Raw genomic sequence first — 21,743 nt, forward strand, 5'->3', positions numbered from 1 at the left:
ATTTAAGGAGGAGGAAGGAATGAAAACATAATTAGACACGTGACGACTAAAAGAATTTATTATCCTCAAGCCCCCTGTGAAGAAACTACCCTTGGGAATACTTTAGTAAAAAAGAAAACTACCCATAAATAAGGTGTGGGCTTTGAAGATCAATGATGAGCAAAGAAAATGGTACACATATATTGATAAATAAAGTTAGGTATTAACTATAAAAAATAACAATGAATAATTTGAAAGTTAGAAATAATGAAAAAATGCACAGATGAAAGTAATTCAGATTTAAAGTATTGCAAGGTCCCCATTCTGTTCTAGAAGAAGTTAGATAAAGTGATAAACTTTAAGATAAGTATGCATGTTAGAAAGTCTATCCATGTAATCAACAGGAGAACAAACATAGAATGTATACCTTTCAAACCAATATAGAGAAATGAAATTGAACACAAATCAGTAAAGGAAGGCAGGAAAATAGGAAGGAAGATGTGAGGAAGGAAAACCAGAAAGGGGGTTGGAAACAGAAAACACAAAATCAGATACTAGAAATAAGTCCAAATATATCAGTAAGAACAATAAAAATAAGCTGACTAAATTACAAAAAAGGTAGGTACTCTCACATAGCAGTTAGGGGCATGGTGTCTGAAGTCAGACTGAGTCTGAATGCCGATTCTACCACTTAGGTGTGCTTCGATTTCAAAATCTGTACAATAGTAATTCCCACCTGATAGGGCTATTAGATGAACCTGTTAATATAATTTATACATGTTTAATCTTATGCTTTCATAGTATTAGAGTGGCATAGAGTTTAAGTGCTCTGTAAGAGTTAGATGTTGTTGATGTTCTAAACTAAAAACAAGAGGCGGATTATGTGGATTAAAAGAAACACAGAAAGTTGTAAAATAAGGGTTAGAAAAAATATACCAGTTAAATACCAAGTCAAAGAAGGTAAGAATAATATAAAGAAAAATATCAATTAGCGAAAAAAATTTTATACAGATGAAGAATATTAATAAACAATAAAAGGAATAATCTACTAGAAAAAAATCTAACAGAACAATAGACAAAGAATATGAAAAGGAAATACCCAGAAGAAGGGTTCTGAGGCTAATAAACATTCAAAAAGTCAAATCTCACTAGTAAGCAAGGTAATGTAAATCAAAATGAAATACTGTCATCCATCAGATTGGGAAAATTATAGAATTCTAACACTACCAGTGGTAATAGGCATATGGGAAATGGACAGTTCTCTCATACACTGTTGGTAAGACTGTAAAAAGTACACTCTTTTGCAGTAAAAAACAAATAACTAGAAAATGGGCAAAATACATGAACAGGCATTTCACCAAGGAGGATATGGTTAGAAACAGGCTCATGAAAAGATGCTCAGCATCTCTAGCCATGAATAAAATGCAAACTAAGACCACAATGAGATGCTACCGCTTAGCATGGTTAAAATAAAAGGAATGGCAATACAAATGCTGGCAAAGATACAGGAAACTGGATCTCTCCTACATTATGGTGGGAATGTAAAATGATACAACCAACTAGAATTAGCAAAGAGTTTGGCAGCTTCTTATAAAACTAAATCTACACTTACATGCATACACAAGCACACACATATGTCATACTTACAGGCATTCATTTCAGAGAAAAGAAAACTTATGTTCACACAAACATCTGTACGTTCATAGCAGTTTTATTCAGACAGCTAAAGCCTGGAAACACCCAACTGTCATTTAATGGGTGAATGGTTAAACAAACTGCGGTACAGCCACACAATAGAAAAAGAACAAACCATTGCTACATGCACCTGGGTTGATCTTAAGGACACTACACTGGTGAAAGCTAATCACAAAAGATTCATTCTATGTCATTCTACTTATATAACATTCTCAAAATAGCAGAATTATAGAGATCAAAAACAAATGAATGGTTTCCAGGGGATAGGGAAAGGATGTGGATGTGACTATAAAGGGGTTATATAACAGAGTTCCTTGGTGGTGTAGGAACAGGTCTGGATTTTGGTGGTAGTTGTGGCTCTCCAAAGCTATACATGAAATAAAATTGCATAGAACTACACACACATCAACACAAGTGAGTGCATATAAAAACTGATGAAATCTGAATATGCTCTTTAGTTTAATTAGCAATATCCTACACATATCAGTTTCCTGGTTTTGATATGGTACTATAGTTATATAAGATGTTACCATTGAGGGAAGCTAGGTGAAGGGTACAGGACACTCTGTACTAGTTTTGCAACTTTCTGTGAGTCTATAATTATTGCACAATAAAAAGCTTTCAAAAATAAATGTTGGCTGTAAAATGAGAGTTGTAAAGTACCGGTGTGATATAATTTGTGTAAATACATTAAAACGCAATCACACTCTCTATGTTTTACAGATAAATATGTAAACAATAAAAATATTAACAATTCAGTAGCAAGCAGACATACTTCAGTATGGTGATTATTTCTGGGAATAACTTCTAAAGGGACCTGATTTTTACCTGTAATATTTAAATTTTTAAAAAAGTATCTGAAGTGAGAAACTAACATTGACTAGTAAATGAATGTTGGTCAAATTACTCTCTACTATTCTGAAAGCTTGAAATATCTCTAAATTAAAACCAAAATTATACATACAAGGAGACTCACTGACGCATTCTTTGTAAGTACCGAAGATTAGTAACAACCTGAATATGCATCCACAGGGGGGAGAGCTAAACAGGTTTGGATATAGTCATGCAACAGAATACAAAGCAACCATTAAAAAGAATAAAGGGGCTGGTGTTGCTCAATTGTTGAGCATTGACCCATGCTCAACAATTGAACAAGAGGTTCCTGTTCAATTCCTGGTAAGGGCATATGCCCGAATTGTGGGCTTGATCCCCAGTGGGGGGCATGCAGGAGGCAACCAATCCATGGTTCTCTCTCATCATCGATGTTTCTATCTCTCACTCCGTCTCCTTTCCTCTCTCTGAAATAAATAAAAACCTATATATTTAAAAGTCTAAAGGGGATATGTGTTCTTAGGGAAATATCCCAAATATACCAGTAAGTGGAGAAGAAAGCAAATTAGAAAATAATATGTATAGTATGACCCAAATTTTTATATAAAAAAGCAATATAAATCCTATATATAAATATTTGTAATAAAATCATGCTCTGTTAAAAAATAATTACTTCTAAGAAACAGTAAGCTTTCACTTTCTACTTTATATACCTCTATGCTTTAAAATCTGATAAAGAATATGTTTTATTTCTGAAAACTTAAGAAAGTTTTTCTAAAGGGATATAAAGAACCAAGAGTCAAAATCTAATATTATTGCGCATTTACTATATGCTAACACGTTGGCACTCAGAATCTTCCTTATGCCTCATTAATCTAATGGGTACATGTTCGCATTTGAACATATACTACCTCCCTTTGAAGAGAAGGAAGAGGAAGAAACAGAAGCTCTTAGATGTGAAATGACTTGCCCCAAATGACACAGCTAAATAAGTTGCCAAATGAGTTGTAACCTGTACCGCTGTCTTCGTCCATCACTCCTGTCATCTACATGAGAAACAGAAGCACACGGGGCGGCTACCAGATCTTGTAATGAGTTGGTGAGTATCAGGAGCTGTGAGCCAGGCAGCACTTATGTCCCTGGCATGGTGGAATGGATGTGCCTGCCCTCTAGCCACAAGTGCATACGTCAGGTTATATCTTGACCTGGCTCCTTCTCAGGGAAGAGGTGAGAGGATGTGACAGAAAAGGTGGATTCCCTCCACATCTTGGCCACAGCTGCTCCATGGAGAGAGCGGCTGTCACTAGAGTCGTCCCAGCCAGACCAAATCCCAGCGGGGTCACTCCTACCTGAAGGCTACACACAGAGTGGATCATACACCGGCCACAACTTCCTCCCTCCTGAGGCAGAAGGAGTGACAGTGACGAGGTGGTGGCACTCGGAGCTGTGCCCTCTCAGATTCCGCTGCCGGAAAGGGTTCTCTGCCCTGCTGCAGGTGTACAGTTAGCGGACAGACTCCTGTTAGTTTCCTAAGGACAGAAACCTGAGCTTTCCAGGGAAGCACCTGCCAATAGCTGGGCGAGGATGTGGCTGAGTCCCTGTACAGGACTCCTTGAGTTGGCATCTCTGCTGCAGCGGGCACTGTGGGGATGGCATGGCCTCTCTCAGATCTGCACTGTGGCCTGATGCTTCCCTGACCCTAGACTGCCTCCTTCCCTATTCTTTCATAGATACGTGAAGTGCACAGCCCAGGGGCGCGGATCACTGCAGAAGCTATTCACAGGACTATAGATGTTTCTTCTCCCCCACACCTCACCACCCCATCACTGAGGGCCTCTTTGCCCATTTCTTTTACCCAGTATATCCTGTCCAGCTGTCAACAAAGAGTTGCAAGGCATTCTCACAGGCAAAAAAACCACAATGTGAAGAGCCAGAGCTAGCAACAGAACCAGACCCAGACATTCAGGGATGTTGGAATTATCTGACCAAGAATTTAAAACAATGATGACTAATAGGCTAAGGGCTCTCATGGAAAAAGTAACACATGAAACCAGGTAGATAATGTAAGCAGAGAAATGGAAATTCCAAGAAAAAACCAAAAACACTGTAACCAAAATGAAGAATGACTTGAAGGAGCTCATTAGGAGACTGAACACAGCTAAGAAAAAATATCTCTGAGTATGAGGCTATGTCAAATAGAAACCTCCAAAACTGAAACACAAAGAGAAAAAGGACTCCCCAAAATAGAACAGAATGTGCAAGCATTGTGGGACATACAGGTAATGAGAATACTGAGGGAGGAGCGAGAAACAAAAAACATTTGAAGCAATAATGACTGGGAATTTCTCTAAATTCATGTCAGACACAAAACTACAGAGCCAGGAAGCTCAGAGGACACCTAACTGGATAAATGACCAAAACACACACACACACACACACACACACACACACACACACAACACAAACCCACATACAAGGGACAGGAGAGAGGAATTAGGAATATTTTGTCATAAGCAGCACAGTGTTACTTGAAAGTAGACCTGGATTATTTGTAAATGTACACTGCAAACTCTAGGACAACCACTAAAAAAAAAAATAAGAAAGAAAGAAAGAAAAGAAAAGAAGTATAATTGATGTGCTAAGAAAGGAGTGAAAACAGAATCATACAAAATGCTTAATTAAAACTACAAAAGGCAGAAAAAGAGTGAAAGACAAAACAGGAACAAAGAACAAGGGCACAAATAGAAAAGAACTAATATGGTAAATATTAATCCAACTATATCAATAATCACTTTAAACATCAACAGTCTAAATGTGCCAATCACACCAGAGATTATAAACGTGGATCAAAAAATGAGACAATTATATGCTGTTTATAAGAAATCCACTTGAAATATAAATACACATATAGATTAAAATAAAAGGATGAAGAAATATATACCATGCTAACACTAATCAAAAGAAAGTTAGAGGTCTGGCCAGTATTCTCAGTGGTTAGAGCATCAGCCCATGCACCAAGGGTGGCAGGTTCAATTGCTGCTCAAAGGCACATACCTGACCCCCAGCCCCAGTGCAGGTGCATGCAGGAGGCAACCAATCAATGTGTCTCTCTCACATTTTTCTCTCTCGTTCTCGCTCTCTTTCTCCCTCTCCATCTCTTCCACTTCTCTCAAAAAAAAAAAAAAAAATCCTTGGGTATAGATTAACAAAGAAAAAAAAAGAAAGCTAAAGTAGCCATATTAATTTCTGACAGACCAGACTTCAAAGCAAGAACAATTATCAGGGATAGTGAAGGGCATTACATAATGAAAAAGAGGTCGATTTTTAAGAAGACATAACAATCCTTAATGGTAATGCACCAGACAACAGAGCATCAAAATCGTGTGGCAAAAACTGATAGCACCAGACGGAGAAAGAGATGAACCCACTATTAGAGTTGGAGACCTGAACACCCCTCTATCAGAAATGGACAGAACCAGCAGGCAGACAATCAGTAAGGATCTATATAGCACCATCAATCACCTGGATATACCTGACAACAGCAGCAGAATACACCTTCTTCTCAGCTCACCTGCAACATGCACCAAGCTAGACCACATTCTGCGCCATCAAACACACCTTCACAAACTTAAAAGAGTAAAAATTACACAATGTCTGCTCCCAGACCACAATGAAATTAAACTAGAAGTCAATAACAGAAAGATAGCTGTAAAATCCCAAAATATTTGGACAACACACTTCTAAATAACACATGGGATCAAAGAAATCTCAAGACACATTTAAAAATATTTTGAGGCCAATGAAAATGAAAACACAACTTATCAAAATGTGTGGCCTGCAGTGAAAGCAGCGGTTAGGAGGAAATCTATAGCCCTGAATGCATATATTAGAAAAGAAGAAAGATCTCTAGGAAACTAGGAAAAAACCAGCCAATTAAATCCAAAGTAGGCAGAAGAAAAGAAATAATAAAAAACTAGAGCAGAAATCAATAAAATTCAAAACAGAAAACCATTAGAGAAAAATCAACAAAATCAAAAGCTGGTTCTTCGGAAAGATCCATAAAATTGGCAAGCCTGTGGCCAAGTTAACTAAAATTTACTAGCCCCTGGGATGTGACTCAGATGTTTGCCTCACATTGCCAAGCAATGAGCAATTTCTTATGCAAGACAGGTAGACAATAACACTAGCATCCTTTCCTTGTTTTTTTTTTTTTATCCATTTGATCAGTTAAAAAACACTTACTACTGATGAACAGGTACTGTGTGCCAGGCACTGTTGTAAGTGCTTAGGACACATTAGTGGACAATAAACACAATAAATAAGTAAGCTGTATAGTGCATTAGAGGGTATTAAGTGGAGAAAACTACAGAGCAGGTTGAGTTACGAATATTTTTTATTTTGTTATGAATGTTTATATAAAACATATACCTGTGTACATATGCTAAGCAAATACTTTTATTTTCTTCCCTCTCTTATCCCCTCATCATCTAACGTAACGTGTATTAATTATAGTTAAGTTTATATATTTTAAGTATTTAAATTATAAGATACCAAAAAGTGTGAATATCACCCAAGGACTTGTCCCAGCAAAAGGGAGAATACCACCCTGGTTAGTCGGGATCATATGTGGTTTTGTTTTCTTTTTGCTTCCTGTATCTTCTTTTCCTCTGATCCTATATATTGTTCAAATATATATATATATATATATATATATATATATATATATATATACATATATATATATATTTGAACAATATATATATATATGGTCTACAGGTACAACCCCCTTTCGTATATATAGCACTTCTAGCTCCTTCCCTACTCCTTCAAAAAAGTGAATTGATACATGTAAGCTCAAGCAACTTGGAATAGAGCTGTCTGCAGTCCCTTTTACAGATGGGAGTTTAGTCACTTACCCAAAGTCATACATCATGGTATACAGCCCAGCCAGGTCAAGAGTCTGGGGATCCTGAAGGTCCCTTCCAAGCCAGCACACTCACTGTGCACCATTTACTCAGCCCCTGGGCCCCACAGAGGTGAAGTATAAGATGATCTGGCCCTTGCCCTTACCTCGGCCAGGCGGGAGTGCTTGTGCACGTTCTCGCCTTTCTGCACGCTGGGAGCCAGCTGCTGCAGGACACCCCTGCTGCTTGTCAGCGCTCTGGTCAGCCGAGCAAACTTCCCCCAGCCTGGAGCATGCGGAAGAGAAAAAAGACAAGTTCAGCCACGTCCTGAAGGTACATGGACAGTCACACCACAAGCTACACTGTCAGAAGCAGACACCCCATGGCTTCCTGAGCTCCCTCCCTGTGGTCACAGTGAAGCCTTGCTGCTCAGAAAAGCACACAGAGATGCTCAAATCTGTGCCGCTTTGCCCTGCACTCTCACTGTATCCCCATTATGACTTTGTGACGTAGGTGGGGCAGGTTTTAGCACCTGCTTACAAAAGGGAAACTGAGGCACGGGGTGCTTAGACACCTAGAAAGAGTCTAGAACCCACATCTCTCCAATCTGGCCCAAGGCTTTCCAGCCAGACACTAGAGGCAATCGCGATGCTTCTCTGACCTTGTGACTGAGCTCAACCCCGGCATCTGATCTAGCAGAGACCCAGCTCACCCAGGGTTTCAAACAGACAAACTGTCAATCGGCCATTCCATTCTCCAAAGCCAGGAGAATAAAAAATGAGTTAAATCCGTGGGTAAGTGGGGGAAAAGCACGGGCAGACTTTAGTCTGCTCTGGGATTGGGGGAAAGACAGTTGGTGACAGGTCCCCTTAAAACAAGGAACTCAGAGAGACTCGGACTGAACTCAGGATCCAGAGTCCCAGAAAGAATCTGAATACAAATCCCATCTCTGCCTCCAGCTTTGTAATCCCCAACAAGTTACCTGGGCTTAGTTATCTCATCTGTGAAGTGAACATTAAAATACTCTACCTCCCCACAGTCAGGGTGCGTTTGCCTGGTAAAACAAATGGGCTCTGATTGATGGGCTATAGCGGAGGTTGTCGCAAGGCCTCCTTGGCCATCTGGACTCGTCAGTCTATCCAGGAAAAGGACAATACTGATCTTTTTCTAATCCAGCACACTTGATACCCAGAATCTAGGATGTATGAGTGATCTTTACCGAGAATTTAAGACATATGGGTGATCTTTTTAAGGTCCCCAAAGACAACTGTCCCTTCCAAAATCCAACACCCCATTTGCATCAAGGTTGACCAAGGCAACTGCCTCACGGAACCCCTGAAAGCCTGTCGGGGTTCTCAAGGTCAACCTTGGGGTTGAGGGTCCCCAGCAAATAAACAGAGCATGCAACTATTTTTCCATGACAGCTAAAATCAGGACAAGGCAATTTTATTTTTTGTCCTTTAAAGTTTGGCAGTATTCAGTGCCTGGCTGCAGAAACCTCATCGGCCAAGTGCTGCCCTGGAGCACCTTCCCAACACAGACTCCGAATCCAGAGGACAATGCAGCTAAGCAGGAGAATGGCCCTGAATCCTTCCCCAGACCAGAAGAAATGGAACTGCAGCTCCTCTGAGAGTAGGTCCAGGGATACCAGGAAAGACATCCACAGGCCCCTCCCTGGGAACTCATGCCCATCACTTTGAGTAGAAGCTGCAGAGGACCCCTGTAAGGCGTCCTCACTCCCGTGGGAAGGCTGTCCTAATCTGTAGAGTCACAGATTCTCTGAGAGGAGCTGGTGCCATAGCCCAACGTCCAGAAGGGAACAATGGACGCATGGGGCCAGGATGGATGATCAATGTGGACACTGCCTAAATGTCAAGTCTTCCTCACCCATCTTTTCCCTATCGAGGTACAAATAACCAAAAATCTACAATGATGTCTTCAAGTAGAGGTCACTAAATCATCACCTTTCCATCATCCTAAAGGAATAAGATAAAATGTTAATACTGGGAAGGGGTTCGGGAAGAAGGGGCCTGTGGCTTGTATCCATTATTCTGTTTCTTTCCTGAGTGCCTCACAAATCTCCCACATGAAGACACATTAAAACAGGCCGGCAGTTACCACCGCTTGCCAGAGCTCTCATCTCCAACTATTCTAAATCTCTGGCCTTCAAAAATCTCCTCTGGAGTTTTCCATTCCGTTTGTTGTCTGCATTTGGCTCAAGTTTAACTATACATTTAAGAAGACATTACATGCATCTTTGAAAATGGGTTTGCTCCTTTAATGTGAGATTACTTGGTGGGGGTCTGAGAAAAAAAACAAGAGGGGTGACTCATTCTTCGGTGAGCAATGCAGAGAGAAGGGCCTGAGCCTTACACTCTGGCTCTTCCCTGTGCACCTGCCCAAGGCTGGCTCAGCAGGGAGAATGGGACAGAGAAAAATACACTGTAGTCTATTCCCAATTACCCATAAGGACAGAAAGCAAGAGATAAACAAATAAAACCCCTGGAGCATCACAGATTCTTATTTCAGCCAAGAATTTCCACTTTCTCATTCAGCCTACACACACACACACACACACACACACACACACACACACACACATGCACGCACACGCACATGCACACGCACACACACACGCGCGCGGGCACATGTGCACACACACGCACACGCCCCAGAGCTGTTCCCAAGCAGCAAACCTAGCTTGGCCTTCATGCCTGCTCCATACCATCTGTGGGTACTTTTTGTCAGAGAGCAAGGGAATAAGCCAAAGGATGGACAGAAAAGAGAAGAAGAGGAATTCAAGGATCTGGATAATTCATCAAAAGGATCATGAGAGCTTATATATTAAATGAAAGAGGGGGCTCAGAGAGCCTTTCCCAGGCCCGTCACCTGTGCTCAGAGCTCTGGGAGAAAGGCCAGTTACTTGGCGTCAAGTGTTAAATAGACTATTGCCATGGGTTTACCCCTTTGTGGGTTGTTTGTGGGAAAATATGAGGCACCAACTGATTTCTCGAATCCACTATTAGGATGCACTTGCCCCATTCCCAAGCCCAAAGTTAGGCACTGCATGATCAGAGAAAATAAAGTCATTTTAGAGATAATCAGCCCAAGTGGCTTTTAAAAAGACTGATCTGAGGGTGGGAAAGCATCTTTTAAACAAGCCTAAGTCAGCAACACTCTTAAGACCCTGGATGCTGATGGACGTGTGGGACCAAGACGCCGCTGCTGGACCTGTGGGATCTCACAATGAGAGAGCACGCCCAAGGAGAAATGTCAAGTCAGAGAGCAACCCAGCCACAGGGCAGCACATTTTCCATCTCGACTTGGTCCTTGAGGCCAGAACTGCAGTTTATAGGCTTATGAACAAGGCCTGGAGAATGATCACGTTCTTCTATCATAAACAGACTAGTATAAAATTTGACCTTGTCCTAAGCAGACCACCAAATCAGCGTGGGCCAGGGGCACAGCGACATGACAAGTGGGAGGGTCTACGTGTATCTGCCATGGCTTTTGAAATGGACAGGCTTATAAAGCATGTCCGGGAGGAGACGTTAGGCACGATCCACTAGCAGCATGCCTACATTGAGGACGAAAGTGTGTGTGTGTGTGTGTGTGTGTGTGTGTGTGTGTGTGAAGGAAATACATCGTTGAAGCAGGTTCAATGAAGTGGAACATTTTATTTCTGAAAAATAAACCTCAGTGAGTCTCACCAACATCACTCATATAAGTGAGTCTCATTTATCACACAAAATGTGACTTATGTCTTCTTTCAGGTTTCATGAGAATCAAATGCAGACAGCAGGTGACATGTGAGGCGTGTTCTCTATTGAGTATGCCTTTCCCACTAAATAGCACCTACATGTCACCTGAAGATGTTCCAGTGGTGGTGAAAACATTCTGGCTCGACCTAATCACGCAGTTTACATTGTTAAGAGAAAACTTGCAAAAATAAGTGTCACAGTATCTGATTACCTTTAAAATATTATTTGTGAGTTTATTCAGTTAAAGCAAATGGCCTTTCTAGGTGGCAGCAAGGTGTCACTTAATCATGAGGGAGCCTATCACCAAGTAATAGCTCTTGCACTGAGAAATCTTCCAGTCAGAAACTAGAAAGCAGGGAATCCCACATCTGCAGGAGAAAGGGTGCCTGCAGGAGGCCGAGACACTGGTGGGAGGCTTCACATCTGCTGTAGTCTTAAACCAAAAGGCAGGCCAAAATTGATTTGCTACACTATCAGTAAAAAAAAATAAAAATGGACTGGTATACACAGTACTATGCTCTGAGCTCTGTAAATGTAAGCATCCAAATGTGCTAGGATTTTAAATATCCTCACGGAACACAGCCCCTGAGAGCATCCACATAATTAATGCTTTTTAGTTCCTCCTATAATTCCCATTTAACAATCACAATTTGGTCACATCGAGAATAATAGGCCCCAGTTTGCCTCCCCTGGGTTCCACTCTCATCTCTCTGCTGTGTCGCAGGAAACCATGGGCGCAGAGCTCTCTGGCAGAGCTGGGAAGTCAACCACAGGCACAGAGCCAGGGAGCACTGCAGTATGAATGCGCCCCTAGCCTCCCAGTTATCATGAGTAGATGCTTTGGAAGAGGGATGGAAAAGAATGTCATGACACCCTCGAATCCCAAACCTCTGGGAACAGCGTGCCATCTTTTATATATCCTGATGAGTGGGCCTCTTCAGGAGGACTGTTGTTCTAGAAATCTGAGCTGTCTCCTTTCCTAATCACCAATATTATTCAAACGATGCATGCATGTGGTGTGGCTGAGGTGTATGGTAACATCTGTTGTCACAGCTGATTAAATGACACCCATGGAAATGTTACTCATGCTCATTAATACCGTGTTTCAAATAAATGAAATGGCTGCAGACTTACTCAACCACACTGATAGAAATGGGCTAAAATCTACTTTAACAATCTTGAAATCCTAGAACTCAGTCAAATTTAAAGATGTGTGTATACATAAAGATGAATGTGGCCAAAGACTACCTCATTTAGGTGACTGACATCTGTCATGTGAAAACCCAAGAGGATTCTGATGAGGCCAGAGATGCCCAACTACCTTCTTCTAAACTTCATTGGAAAGGATTGATCTGAACAGGTATAAAACTGATTCAGATGCTTCCCTAAACAAAGCTTTTATTCTCCCCTTCTCCTCCCTCAATTCATTCCAGAGCAATAAAATGCTTTACTATCAAAGTTTAAATCTTGATCTTTGTGCAGAGATTTCCTTGGCAACCTCAAATTCTCTGTAATGCAGCTCACAATGCAGGCAAAAAAAAAAAAAAAGCCACAAATATACAAATCAGAATTACAAACCTTTACATGAATCATCTTCAATTGGCTGTTTGAAAGCTGTTATGTCACTGAAAGTGCAAAGAAATAAAACCACTTTATCCTGTTCGTTTCGAATTGGAGCAATTTTCACAAAGAACCACACAGGTGTTCCTGAAAGAAATATCAAAAGACTGGTCAGTCATTTGCATTCTCATTTGAGGGGCTATGGAAGCAAAGAATTGAGAATGAATAGCTACAAATATTAATTTTTTTTAAAAAAAAAACCACTTTACTCCTTCAGGTACTGGGGTTATTATGCCATTAATTTCTCTTCTTGCTGAAATAAAAACCTTCACAGTGCCTACTTAGTGTGGCTTTTCTCCTGTTAAAATAATGTTGTAAATGCAGATCTCTTAACCCTTGTAAAACTATGAGAAAATGGGTTGAAAAATCCCTCCAAATGTATGGTAATAGCTAAGGCCCAGAGACACAAAGACTTACTTGACCATGTGATGGAGTAAAGAGTAGGGGCCAGAATGGGCACTGCCAACATGGCCGGCAAACCATGCAAACCCAAATTTCCTAAAGGGCCCCCGTGTCAAAATCCAGTTTGGGAATCCATCCAATGTGGCCCATATGCTCCATCAACCATGGACCAGAAACTGTATTTCTAAGTCTCTCTCCCCAAAATAAAAATTCTGAAGGTCCAGTAAAATAGCAAGTGACAACACATTGAGAAGGGAAAGAAACACCTCAATGATTCTCCAGCAAAGGCTCCCCGAGAAAGGGAGTTTTCCGGGTGGCTTGGGGTTGTGATTACATTAGTACCTCAGGAAGCTCAGTGAAAGTGGTTCAACTTTTAGTCCTTGCTCCTGAGCTAAAGTAGGGGCTAAATGAGCTCTTCCAAAGCGCTGTCCTAATCCACAGAAGGAGAAACTGAGCAGGGCTCCTCTCACTGACTTCTCATACCCACTCAAGTATCAGCCAAACACCTACACAAAGTCAGTCTCCAGCTTCCAAGACATGATGAGGGAAAACAAGTGTTTTCTATCTCCAGAGGACATCAGCAAGTCTCACCGATCAATTCTGTGATACAAAATTAAATGAGGCACAGAGCAATGACAAATCCCTCCCTATCTAGTTCTTGTCTCCCAGTCCCTAAAACAGCATCGGGCATGTAAGAACCTACTATTTGTTGAATTTTGCATAACTGGGCTAGTAATTTTACATACTATTTGATAGCCATTTTCAAGTTAAAATACAATAAATATTTCTCTATGTTAAGTATTAGGGAAGCTTCCAGGCACTGGGCTCAGTATTTATTTTACTTTATTTTAGGAGATAGAAAGCAAATAACTCAATGAATCTTGGAGATGGAAATAGATCCCCAAGAGGTCACCTGGGTCTCTCTGCCCACAATCACATCAGCTTTCATATCATACAACACAGATAGACAGACATCTTTGATTAACATTAGGATTAGCCAGTCTAACTTAATAACTAGTTTACATATCCAGCTATACCATTTATATAAATATGACTAACCCATGTAAAACAGGCAGCAAATAGATTAAAAGAGAATTGTTCACCTTAAACCTTAATTATCTATGGGTTCATCTATAGTTAATTTTAATTCGCTGTCCATTTTCCCTTTCCATAATTTTCAGCTGCCAGTTTCTGGGCGCTCTTAGAAGACAACTGGATTATAATGTCACTAAGAAAAATGTGTTTTGAAAGAAAAATCCACTATACAAAGATCACAAATGGCTTTCCAAAATCAAGAAAATGTGGCCTCTGAATTATCCACTGTTTTTGGAAAGTCTGTGTACTGCTTCTCCCAGTCTCCTCCTAAGAAGCTGTGGGGTTGAAAATCATTTTCAATTAAGCAACGGAAAACTAAAAAGAAAACATAACACCAACTGAGCCCATGTACCCACAGCTCTCGGGTGTATCCTAGCTGGTAAGACAAAAAGCAAACAAATCAAAAAACCATTTTCTTTTTGCTGTAAAGAAAACTTTAAGCGATTTTCGTTTAAGGTGGTAAACCAGAAAGCACTTCTAATTTATCGAAGTTATAAATCAGATGAGAGGACAGCTATGATTGATGTCTAACATCAGCAGCCCTGTCTTGCTGGAGTCCCCAGCACCCTCCCCTTCACAGCTGCCACCATGGGTCCTCCACTGTGCTCTATCGGCCTGTGAACATTCCAGTTGGGGCTGTACCATCTAATCTTTATATTCCATTCATGACTACTGGAATTGATGACAACCTACATCTTCCAGATCATGAGAGCCACTATGTCAGTCATATTGCGGGGGGGGGGGGGGGGGTCCTTCATTTTATCACAGTTCCAGCTCATCATGAATTCTCCCATTTCAACAGTTCAGACTGCTTAAAACTGAGTGCTTCTCTTCACTAAATTGTACCCACTGCTTGCTTCCAGAAATGCTCCCCTATTAAACACATGCTATTTTGATCATCCCTTTTCTACTGAATATACTAGTATATCTTGTACCAAAAATTCGTATAGTTGGTCTTTATTGCCTTAGAGTTCGTCTCCAGCTGATCATTTGAACATGTTGAGGGAGGAACCTTCTTTTCCCTAATCTGATGTTTCTCTGTACAAGGACATCTTTCAATGTAACACTCAAGGCTTTTTCCTGGGCTGCTAATTTGGGGGACAAGAATTGGACATGGGCAGCTTGTCTACTTCTCCCGCTCTACTTTCTTAGAGATTAATCTGCATTCTGCTATGCTCCTCCATTTTATAAATGTTGGGGGGGGGTGTCAAAGGACAGAGCGGATGGCTGCTAGGAGGAGAACTGAAGTTCTCCCATGCTACCTGGGATGGGTAGGTAAGTCTGTGTAATTCCAGGATTCATTTTAAGAAACTGTTGACCTAAAAAAAATAGTCAGTAATTTTACCTGCATAAATGGGCTTATTCAGGGATAACAAATAATTACAATTCCAGACATGGAAGCTATGGCAAAACCATAGGCAAGTCTGGAGAACAAAGGAGAGAAACCTTTTTTTTTTTTTTTAAGAGGAAAGAGATGGGGGAGGTGTGTTGGGAGGGACTTTTACAAACACTGGAGAAAGCTGGGATTTCCAAGTGCAGTGGTTTTCACTGGCAGAGTTACTGAAAGGGATGAGCTGTTGCCAGGCCAGGGTAGGCAAGTAGAAACTTCTTGTTGGAGATGCAAAGTATGGGTCTCTTCCTGTTTGGGGTAATTGATCATGAGTGGTAGGCTGTGAGAGCTCCCCCTACAGGCCCTCCCAACTCTATTTTAGTTGAGGTTCCCTTTATTTTCACAAAACTCTCTTGCCTACAGATATGAACTACATTTTCCAGGATCAGCTTTACTAGTCATAAAGATGATGTTTTAACCTCCATTTGCCCAATTTCTACATCTCTCTCAATCAGTTCTGTTCACAGGCAGGGAAAGATGGTGCTATGTAATGACCCCATCAAACCTTTACAATTGAGAACTGTCTCTTTAACTAGATCATAATCCACTCCAAGGAGATCTGATCTACTTTCTGCCTTATCATCCAGCACCCCATATTCCAATGGCATCTAATGAGGGTCACGGTAGGCCACTGCATTGCTCGACTCCAGGGGCCGCCATCCTGAAGTGGTGAAACTCCACCACCTTGGCAGGGTAGGTGCTCTAGAAATGCTTGCTGAGTTTCAAAGTAATAAATCCTGCTTCCAGTGTCTTCACAGTCACTCAGACCTGCCTCTCTCCCAAATTGTCACTACCCAAGCAATCCAGAAAAGCAAGTAGAATGGGTTCAAATTTTCAGCTCTGAAATTCTTCCAATGGACAACATGAGTCCCTCCTAGGTGTCACAGACTAGCTTTTCCTCTTAAGAGCAAAGGTATATATATATTCAAGCCCTTTGACTCCGTTCAGACCTAGATCTGCACAGGACAGCTGGCCTAGAGGGATCTCTCCTAGAATCGTGACTTTGCAGCGGATTCATTCCATGAAGATATAAGAAAGAAAGTAAATGCACAAATAATCACACACACACACACACACACACACACACAATTAAAATTCTGCCTCCTCACCCAACTATCTGCAGTGGAAAAACCAAGAAAAGCAAATATTTGAGGTCCTGTTTCTGTGAAAAGGACAAAGAGGCAATGATTAACTTTCTACTAAAGGAAGATCAATACACACATCCAGGAGAAACAGCATCTGACAATCCTACTGAGAGCAAAGGCTGCTGCTGCTGTGAGAGCAGCTCTTTTCTGGCGGAGGATGCCCACTGGAGGGGCAATTCAGGTCAAGCTCCTCCTTCTGGTCACTCTGTGAGTCTCACCCCCTACATAGCTCCCTTGGGTCATGTACTTATGAACCTGACACCTAGCCTGGCGGTGGGGTTTTTCAACCCCAGCAGTCAGATAACAAAAGAGGAAGGCTCAAGGACATACCGATGGCCAAGAGACATATAAAAAAATGCTCAAAGTCACTAAACATCAGAGAGATGAAAATTAAAAGGACAGTGAGGTATCACCTCACACCTGTCAGAATGGCTACCATCAAGAAATAAACAAAGGACAAGTGCTGGTGAGGATGTGGGAAAAAAGGAACCCTAGTACACTGAATATGATATGTGTTTTCAGATGGGACTGTTCAGGCAAAGGGGCACTGGATTCCACATTCAGTTCATCCAAGTTTTCTCCCAACACAAAACTGCTACCAAGACCCACATCTTTTCCTCGGTCTCATCTTGCTTTAAATAACCAAATGCTAAACCTTTCTTGACTCCCCTTGGGGACATTATTTCATCATGATACACCCAGACTCACTTGCAGAACTTAAAAATGTTTCAGATTAGTCCTCTGAATTTTCACTTACGTCTTAGAAGACAGCATAAGAATAAAAAGAAATCTGGGATCAGATAAAAAAAACAACAACAACACAAGAAAAACAGCAAGGCCCAGGTGAATGAGAATATTTTTGGCCTCCATGATCTTCTCCCTAGCCTGGGCCTTCTCCCAGGTACTCTCTGTAACCAGGCAGCCAGGCTACATTCAACAACAGAATCGGCCAAACCACTGCGATTGGCTCTTGGGAAGGGCTGCATGTGCGGGGCCATTCGGCTAGGCCCAGAGGCAGGAGCAGGGAATGGCAGCCTGCCCCAGAAAACAGACTAGTGGCCTGCAGTCAACTTCATTAAGACAAATGACTTGTGCACAGAGGATGAGACAGCACCAGGGGGACATAGTTGGCCACTGGCCATTAAAACAACTGATTTGGAATCCCAAGCCCTGGGTTTGAGCCCTATCTCTGTTTATTTTGTGGCTTGGCCAGGTCATTTTAACTTCCCTAGGAATCAGGTTTTCCCCATTTTTAAATGGGGATAATAGACCTACTTAAAAATAAAAGAAATATATATATATATATGTGTGTGTGTGTGTGTGTGTGTGTGTGTATATGTATATGTGTATATATGTATATGTATATATGTATGTGTATATGTATGTGTATATGTATGTGTATATGTATGTATATGTATATGTTTGCTACATAAGTATTTAAAACTACTACTTTCCTTTCTCCCTTCCTTTTAAATTTTTCACCTGTCCGATTGAAATGCTCATATCACCTTTCAGGGTTGTTTGGATGACTTAAAAAGAGAATGTATCTCAAGGAATTTAATGAAACTCCAAACCTGCCTCCAACCATTTTAAAAGGAAGGGGGCCAGATTCAACCATAACAAAGGGAAAGCTAGGAAAAAAATCAATGCTTACACCTCGATGTAATAAATATTTGATTAAAGAACAAAAAGCAAAATCTAAATAGAGAGAGTTACACTGCTTGTAGATAAGAAGATTCAATTTTGTAAAATGTCAGACCTCCCCATTTAATATATAAACTTAATACAATTTTAATCAGAATATCAATTATTCTTTTTCCCTTTGTTTTCCTTGGAGCTTGATGAATGGAAATGCAATTCAAATTGAAAAATAAAAGTAGAATGGCCAAGAAATTTTTGAAAAGAAAAATGACAGGAACTACCTACTGCAGTAATTAAGGGTCATTGGCATTGGCCCTAAAAAAAGCAACAATAAAAATAGTGATATCATTTGTTGAGTGCTTCCCACAATGAAGCCAAGCCCTGACACATGGTTTACTTCTCACAACTCTGTGAGATGAAATTGCTACTAAGACATTATCTCCATTTTAAATGGGGGGAAGATCAGTGAGAAAGCATTTTTAATCAAACTTACATATCTAATAAATTACAAAAGGATGCCCTAGCTGGTTTGGCTCAGTGGATAGATTGTTGGCCTGTGGATTGAAGGGTCTGGGGTTTGATTATGGTCAAGGCACATGCCCATGTTGTGGGCTTAATCCCCAGTAGGGGGTTTGCAGGAGGCAGCCAATCAATGATTCTCTCTCATCATTGATGTTTCTATCTCTCTCTCTCTCTCTTCCTTCCTCTCTGAAAAAAATAAAAATTACAAAAGGATTTCTTGGAAAGGAGAGGAGAGAAACAAACCCAGGAATGTGAGAAATTTAGCATATAAAGAAAAGGGCATTTCAAATTAGAAGGAAAGAACTGTATTCTTTAAAAATAGTACAGAAATCCCCCATTATTGTGGTTTCATTTTCTGAGGTTTCAGTTACCTGCGGTCAATTGTGGCACAAAAATATTTAATGGAAAATTCCAGAAATATCACTTCATATGTTTTAAATTGCACATCGTCCTGAATAGTGTGGTGAAATCTCGAACTGCACTGAGTACTGGGATAAAATCTTCAAAGGCCTGCCATGCCGCCCAGGATGTGAACCATCCCTTTGTCCAGCGTCTCCAATCCGTATGTGCTCCCACCCACTAGTCACTCAGTAGCTGTCTTGGTGATCAAATCAGCTGCCGCAGTATTCCAGTGCTTGTGTTCCAGGAACCCTTATTTTACTTAATAATGTCTCCAAAGTGCAAGAGTAGTGATGCTGGCAATTCAGACATGCCAATGAGAAGCCGTAAAGTGCTTCCCTTAAGTGAAAAGGCAGGACAATATATGTAGGTTTCAATACTATTCAGGGTTTCAGACATCCATGGGGCGGGGGGGGGGGGGAGGGGTGTCTTGTAATGTATCCCCCACAGATAAGGGAGGACAACTATACTGAGACAACCGAATAGACAATGTGGAAAGTCAATTAAGTTTGATTACTATGCCATGCAACATATAAAAATAAATTCCTGCCCGGCCAGTATGGCTCAGTTGGTTGGGCCAGTATGGCTCAGTTGGTTGAGCACTGTCCCACACACCAAGAGGTCACCAGGTTCAATTTCCAGTCAGAGCCCATGCCCGAATTCCAAGCTCAATCCCTAGTAGAGGGGCATGCAAGAGGCAGTCAATTGATGTTTCTCTCTCATTGATGTTTCTCTCTCTCTCCCTCTTTTTCTCCCTCTCCCTTCCTCTTTCTAAAATCAATAAAACCTCATAAAAAATAATAATAATAAATAAATTCCTAAGTGTTAGATAAAGCTCAGAAACACAAAGGAAAACACTGACTTAAAAATGTTATACTTTTATATATAAAGAAAAATTTTAATAAGAGAAATATTTTTCAGTATGTGTATGATTTATCAATATTCCTTAATCTAAGCAGCTCCTCACACTGAATAAGTAAAAGACCATCCATTAGGAAAATAGGCAAAATAAGATTGTTTTCCTATTATATTCATCTCCACAACTAGATTGTAACCTTTTCAAAGGCAGAGTCAGTTTCTTATATCTGGATACCCACAGGCCTACAGTAGGTAATCAATAAGTACTTGGCCAGCAGCTTCTCCTTGCTGGCTTGGCAGAATGTTTCTCTGATGGAGAATCGGGCCCAGAGCTCCAGAACTCGGGGCCACCGGCCTCGCCACAAGTTGTGGAGTTGGCCGCACACTGGGGAGTGTGACCTGGAGGGTGTACTGCTTTCATTCAGGGCTGATACTTCTTGATTTTCTTGCTTGAAAAATGGAAAAAGTAAGTTACTAGCACAATAGTGACTGCCTAAATATTTACTGAATGATACTGTGATGACTGTCATTATGATGACTGTCATTTATGTCAGAAAATGTTCTAGCTTACTGAGAAATACCTAAGTAACAATACAAAATATAGAGTGCTACCAAAATGCCCAGGTTTATTGGTTCAACTGGTCAATAGACATAAACCTGTCAGATAATCCATCCTTCAAGATATGAATATTCCATATACTCACTCCAAATCACACCATGAAGCCTTCTACTCCCAACTCCCCCAAAGGTTAGAAAAACATGAATGCTTATCAAAGAAGATCCTTTCTACAAAGTTATCCTTGCAAACACTAAAGAATGGGAGAGGAGAAAAAATAATCAAAACAATTTATTAAAAAGCTTATGAAAATAAGTAAGAAAAACACTAGAATTAAATAGAATACCGTATATGGGCAAAGAATCTGAACAATTAACATAATAGGGTAATTTAAAATACTAAGTGGGAAAACTATTCAATCTCACTAGCATTAAAAAATACTCATTAAACAAAAAAAAATTTACTTGTAGGCAATTTGCTAAGTTACGCTATTAAATGCTAGTACAGTATGACGAGTCAGATGCTCGTAATCTTCAAGTGAACTTGGAAATGGGTTCAATTTCCCAGAACACTATTTGGCAAATGTCTCAGAAATCTTAGTTCATAATCTTTGACACAGTAACACTCAACTTCTAGGAAAAATTTCATAAAGTCCACAAAATATCTTTGCACAAAGATATTCACTTTAACATGTGTTTAATAAAGAAAATTTAGAGCCTTATAAATTATCCAACAATAGAGGAAGTATCAATAAACTTCTTTCTAGATGATGTTTATGAGGAATTTTAATGATGGGGAAATTTTTGTGATGAAGATTACATAATTGTATGATTGCAAATTGCATCTATGTCAACATATCAATTATGTAACATGTGCACAGGCAAAAAAATGAAAGGAAACACACCAAACAGCTAAGAGTATAGGAGTATTTCTCTGAGTCTTTGA

General features: G+C 40.4%; 1 protein-coding gene across 1 annotated transcript in view; it reads right to left on the reverse strand.

Moving 5' to 3' along the window:
- Nucleotides 1-21,743, reverse strand: part of KCNH1 (potassium voltage-gated channel subfamily H member 1) — a 255,884-nt gene that overhangs the window by 208,954 nt on the left and 25,187 nt on the right. Inside the window, exons 4-5 of the mRNA XM_036343690.1 lie at nucleotides 12,749-12,877; nucleotides 7,576-7,694 (exon numbers count right to left, since the gene is read on the reverse strand). Of these exons, the coding sequence (XP_036199583.1) occupies nucleotides 7,576-7,694; nucleotides 12,749-12,877 (248 nt within the window). The remainder of the gene's footprint in view (nucleotides 1-7,575; nucleotides 7,695-12,748; nucleotides 12,878-21,743) is intronic.

Source organism: Myotis myotis, unplaced genomic scaffold (genome assembly GCF_014108235.1).
Source record: "Myotis myotis isolate mMyoMyo1 unplaced genomic scaffold, mMyoMyo1.p scaffold_m19_p_18, whole genome shotgun sequence".
NCBI classification, from domain to species: domain Eukaryota; kingdom Metazoa; phylum Chordata; class Mammalia; order Chiroptera; family Vespertilionidae; genus Myotis; species Myotis myotis.